Below are 6,000 nucleotides of genomic sequence, written 5' to 3' on the forward strand. Positions count from 1 at the left end.
TTCATTATTAAGAGCTCACTATTGATTATTTTAAAGGGGCTGTGCAACGATATTGGTTAGGAACGTTTCTCGCTTTACACCAGCTTACTGGCACTAGTGAGAACCAAGAATACTCGAACGCAACGCCCTTGACCAAGAAGCGTCTTCGTCGCGGCTAAATTCCTAGGATAAAAGCGTAATTTTTTTTTCTCGGTCTCTGCTTTGCACAATTTGATGACGGAGCTGCGGGGACAATGCCAACAATGCGAACTCCGTGAGTGCGTCATGAAGCCTTGCGATCCTCGCTGTGACGATATTTAAATGCTGCTCATACAGCGCACACGAAGACTGCGTAGGCATTCGATTTGGGCTCGTGGCAAACAATGCCTCGCCATGCATTCGGGTAGCGGCTCGCGCCCAAGCGCTGCAATGACGGGAATAGTTAACAATGCGTGGAACTCGGCGCCCGCCCTGTGCTCTGCCAACCCCAACGCGTGGCTAGATGAGAAATATTTGCGGCATATAGACCGACACGCGGAGCGGCTCTGTTTACCAACAGGGCCGGAAGGCCGCGCATGCGCGGTAGCTATGTGGGCAAAAGCGGCCCGGCTTTCCGTGTTTTTGCCACGGCGCATCGCGAACGATTCACGCGGCTCTGGTTTCTACTTGTTTGCAAGTAGCGCGTTGGCTTGTATAAACACCCTTTTGTTGAAATGCGTGTTGCCTGGCGCCGCGCGCAAGGTCCGTGAAACAAGAAAGTACAAGAACGGCGACTCGAGTGAGATATCCAAGGTGATCTAAACTCGTTCTTGCGTTCGCGTAGGCACGGAGACGGTGCGATCGGGAAGCACGTGTCTCTGTGTTGTTAAACGAGAATGTTGTTGCGCCGTCCGGTCAAGGACCGATAGCACGTTGGGCGCGTGCGTCCTCGCCTCTGCGGTAAACAACGCCGTCGATCCGAACGAGGCAGGCGATTGCGCTGGAGGGTGTTGGAACCGGCACCAAGCAACGAGAAATGCGCAGTCATCCTTGGAGTGGCTGCCACTGTTTTGCTCTGACGACAGAGCCGCTCGATCGTTTCCGCTTTGAGTAGATGTGTTTCTGTGGAACTTCGTGACACCGTCGCTAGAGGCGCGAATGAATACGTACGACGAGAGTCGCATAACCTTAAACATACATGAAAAAAAGAAAAATACTGGATTGTTTTTTTCTGGAGTTAATTAGCAGTTCTTGCGATAATTCGAATTTTTACTCGAATAGATCCGAGTGGACTCTCACTGGTCATGAGATTTCCCGTGATAACAGAAGATAGAGGGACGCTGGATGCAAGTAGGTTTTCGAACGCCAAGGTTCGAACGCCAAAAGCCTTTGCTTTGTAGTGAGATCCAGTATATCTTGGAACACGGCCCAAGTGCATGATACGAGCAGTACGGCCTCAATCAAGCTCGAGTCAGCGGCACTCCCGTGCCTCGCATGCTGCGTGCCAAAGCTTCGTGCCAAGCGCTGATACGTGTTCCGGTGACTCGCTTTCGGAACCCGACGTAATGCCTGGTGCGCATGATGCGTTTTTACTTGCGTTTTCGCAGTTGCGACGTCGCCCGTGTGGCAAAAATAAAAGTGCTTGTCTGATGGAAACTGCGGATCTCGACGTTGCACCTTCGAAGTCGCAAGTAGAATCACATCAACGTAGTCAATCGTAATGAAACAGTATTGTGTTAGTAATGGCCTTTGCCTTTAAGTTGAGCGCGCTCGCGGTGAAAGAATGTACCGAAGGCGAAAGGGAAGAGAACAGGCAGGCGGCTTTGGAGAGGGTCGCGATATAGCAGGGTCAAAGCTACGACCGCAAGAGACGCGAACTTCGCGTTCCTTTTCCGCTAGAGCTTTCGCGGGGCTTTCTTTCCGATACGCACGACGATGTTTGCGCCAACAAGATAAAAAACGCGCGTCCTTCCGTGCCATATCACCGCGAAACAACACACAAAACACTCGCTGTGTTATCGCTGCTTTTTTGCTACCATAGTGCGTGAAAAGGGCGCATGTTTTTTAAACCTTCCCCTAACTTTTTTTGTTTTCTTCCTCTCACGACTTTGCTTAGGTTCTTCATGACCGGCTACCTCCCCCTGGGCTTCGAGTTCGCCGCCGAAGTGACCTTCCCCGAACCCGAAGGCACTTCTTCCGGGCTGCTGAACGCGTCGGCCCAGGTGTTCGGCATCCTGTTCACGCTGGCCGCTACATGGCTCCTCGACGCCCACGGGGACAGGGTCACCAACCTTGCGCTGTCGGGCGCTCTCTTGGTTGGCTCCTTGCTCACCGGTGGGTCTAGAGACACATTTTCCAACGCGATTGCCTTGCTCGCTGTTGCTGGTGTTGGTCGCACCGTAGCAGGGCAATGGGAGACAGGGTTGGCAACCGTGCGCAGCTGTTGGTTTGATGCCATACCTCGCGCGATCAATGATGTAGCGCCGCCTCGATGCCTCCGAGGCATGCGGATCCCCAGGTGGTGGGTTCGAATCCTGACCGAGGAACCCGCAATTTGGCGGAAGCTTATTGCGTACAAGACGCCGTGTGACCGAGATTTCGGCTGCACGTCAAAGGATCCCGCGGTGGTAGAAATTAATCCTCAGTCTTCTGCTGGGGCGTGCGAGATGACCTTTGTTAGCTCCTAGAAAAAAAAAATATCTGACCTTTGATCAATGGCGTAGCACCTCGCGTAGTGTGTGGAGGGAGCGAGAGGGGAAAGGGGGGGGGGGGGCGGGGGTAAGCGCAGCGCTAATACTACTATCTACCCCCGCCCCCACCGCTGGGAGGGGACAGGGGCTGCGCATTAGGTTGGAACTGCGTTTTAGTAGAATATTCTAGTGGGGTCGCAGGCATTCCAGGGTCAGATTGTATACGCTGCAGCGTTCCAGAAAATGATACAATGCCCCTAAGCAAAAGATTCATGAATGAATAAGTCCTTTATACATTCAGAATTCCTTCGCCACGTGCCACATTGTATATCATTCGTATGGAAAATGCTGATAGTTAAAAACCCCATCAAGCACCATCATTGCATTCGACGGAGTGTCTAAGCTAGGCGATTTTCGGTTTTGTTTTACAGCTCTCATTCGATCCGACTTGCGAAGACGCCATGCTCAGCTCCAGGGTGATCCCACAGCCGTGGTTTCAACATGATGAGACTGCTTCCATTGTTCTCCAAAAAAGTTTTACCGTGCTGTGGCCCGCGCTATCAGCGATCGGACAAGAAAACAACGACAAAAGAACAAGAGCAAATATGCCAAAGACTCACTTCTTGGAGTGCTAGTCTGACAGAAACGGGTTGCAATGTCAGATGCAAGGCAGACCCAACGACGAGCCTTTGCAATGGTCGGTGTTCTGAACGTTTATTGTGCATGACTTTCGGCTTCCAACGGCCTGCAGCTGGTACGCTGGGGGTACATGGTAGCTGGTCTTCAAGGTGGCTATTTTGCCAAGCACCGTGTCTTTCGAAGAAACACTGTGGACGTTTCTAAATTTTTTTTTTTTATGTGTCATGTTTAAGGAACTTTTTCACAAATGTCATCTTCAAGACATCCTTTCATGGCGTTGCTTAGTGTGTGCTAATATTTTTTGAAATACCACTTTAAAAAAACGTTGCATTGTTGTTGGCTCTCCACCAGGCTGGCAGTTGGCCAAGTCTTTCTTTCGTCAAATAGCACGACAACAGCATGTGCGTGTCCCCGTGATATCTTGATTCCTGGTCGGCGCGAAAAAGCACACGTGTCAATAGCGCCAGACAGCGTTGATGGGTGGTCGTTCCGCCAGTTGGGTATCCATCATCAAATAGATTTGGCCAGCTGTTTGCCTGGTGACAGCAGTCTAAAAGGGTCGTCTTCAAAACGTCTTTCATAAAAACGTTGTCTTCCAAGAAGTTCCTCATTGGAGGGTGTCGTCTGTTAGACATCGTTTACAGGAGATTGCCTTCGGTGTGCTACCTTTCAAGATGCTTCTTTTAAGAATGCTCTTTACAAGCGCGATGTCCCTAGGGCTTCAGGCAACTTGCGAATCGTCGTTCTACTAGTTCCGTGGGCGCCAGAGAAAGGCTTTGCTTGCGGCGCGAAAGAGCTTTGTTGTCTTTAGTCGCTACCAAGTAGAAACATGTCAGTCAATAGTAGTGCTGTGAATCTATGACAGTATTATCACGTCTGGGGCGTTCGTCTCAAGACTGCAAATCTGAGATCTGGTTGCCCTTTTTCACTAAGGGACCGCAGTGTTGTTTTTTTTGTTAAAGAATATTGTCTTCTTGAAAACACGTCTTTCAAAATATGGTGTCTTCCGAAACGCTTCTCTCGAGATTGTCGTCTGCAAGACGTCGGTCATAATGTGCCGCCTAATGCCGTTCTTGAATAGCGGAGGACGCGAGCCGTTGTATACCCCGACGGCCTGGACTAGTCTTCCAGTTTTCTTCCGCCGTTGCCGTGAACAAAGTGCTGCTGTCATTATAGCGTATTTTCCGGAGTGTTTTACTCCCCTCGCTGGTGCCTCTAGAGCGGCGCGAGAGCGCGAACTTTCATCCGGGACTTCAAGAGTTGTCGAACGCAAAGTTGGAGCCGAAATTTCGCGGAGCGCGTTGATTGGAGAGTCCGATCGGCGCTCGCGCGCCAGCTTCGGCTCAAACTTTGTGCGTGTGACGATGTTAAGGGCCCCTGGTGTATGTATCTCTGTATAGTTTCTGAAAAGTTCGTAATTTTGTTTTGTTTGCGGATTGTGCCATTAAAACTGCCGTTTCATTTTTTTCCCCCTTGCGGGGCTTTGTACAGACATTGATAATTTTGAGTGCAATGTTTACTGATAATATACTATTGCCATACTGCACTGTGGTCTTGTTTTTTCCGTCTGAGGCGCGTCCCTTTCTCATACGTCGGTTACATATGTCGACGAAGCAAACGCGCTTCGAGCAAGCTTGAGGGGTGTCCGCAGACAAACTCCCTGTCTTTTGTATGACGTACGAGCGGTGTGACTACGGCTTTACGTGAAACGCTTCTGCTCGCGTACGGGCGGTGCACAGTGTTCGGTAAGTCCAGTTTTTCTTTTATTGTGACAGAGTTAGTACAACGCTTCCTAGACGACGAGGCATTGGTGCTCGATTTTCTGCGCCACCTAGCGGAGGTCAATCGGGGCTCTTCTGATTGAGCACAAGTGCTGCGTCGAGCGTTCGGCTGGGACTCGTGGCCAATCGGAAGACGAGCCTTGCCGAACGCCGACGCAGGACCAATCCGTCAGTCTAAAAAAAAAAGGTATCACCTTACACCCTTTTGCCCCATATAATGCGCCCTAAAACGTACAGCGTACATAGTACAGCGCACTATAGTCGAACAGACGGCCCCAAACTTTACGAGGGGCTTGATAGCGGTGCGATGTAACTTATTAAAAAGCTAAAGTACGTATCAAAGACCACACCAAGAAAACGCTGAGGAAAAAGCGCGGGGCACGTGCCCGTGCCCTGCACTTTTTCGACACAATCTCTACTCGTCACGAGACTTGTGCCCATCTTAAATACTCTACTCAAGATACTGTATTTCAAATACCTTTGGTAGTATTTCGGTATCTTGCAAATGCATTTCGTCTAGAGTATTTGCTACTCTACCTTAAGTATATTTCTCACCATCTTGTTTACGTTTTTCAACGTTCGAAAATAATTGTCGGCGGAACAATCCACGGAACTAGCGATCGTCAGACTCTGGGGCAAAGCTGAACCGATTGCAGACTTGGAGGCAAGCGACCAACCAAAGGACAGGAAACAAGGCACGAACAAAACGCAGTCTCTGAGTGCCAACAAACGACCAAATGGATAGCCCAAAGTAGGATCGCCTTTATGTGTCCTCCTGTCAGTTATTTATTTTGTTTTTTACGAGTTGGTTTTGAATGTTACGTTACGCTTGCAGCTAGCAAAGTGCTGGCGACATCGGGATTTTACACCGTTGGTTTGAAGCTATTGAGGTTCCGTCATCGGAAGAATGTGACGCCAATGCTTGGGTACGG

General features: G+C 50.0%; 1 protein-coding gene across 1 annotated transcript in view; it reads left to right on the top strand.

Annotated features, from left to right (window-relative positions):
- The window catches only part of LOC115314054 (uncharacterized MFS-type transporter C09D4.1), a 158,076-nt gene extending 153,243 nt beyond the window's left edge, over positions 1-4,833 (top strand). Inside the window, exons 9-10 of the mRNA XM_040219063.3 lie at positions 2,075-2,292; positions 3,080-4,833. Of these exons, the coding sequence (XP_040074997.1) occupies positions 2,075-2,292; positions 3,080-3,153 (292 nt within the window). The 3' untranslated portion in view covers positions 3,154-4,833. The remainder of the gene's footprint in view (positions 1-2,074; positions 2,293-3,079) is intronic.
- The last annotated feature ends 1,167 nt before the right edge of the window (positions 4,834-6,000 follow it).

The sequence above is a fragment of the Ixodes scapularis genome, unplaced genomic scaffold (assembly GCF_016920785.2).
Source record: "Ixodes scapularis isolate PalLabHiFi unplaced genomic scaffold, ASM1692078v2 PGA_scaffold5__190_contigs__length_132052651, whole genome shotgun sequence".
NCBI classification, from domain to species: Eukaryota; Metazoa; Arthropoda; class Arachnida; order Ixodida; family Ixodidae; genus Ixodes; species Ixodes scapularis.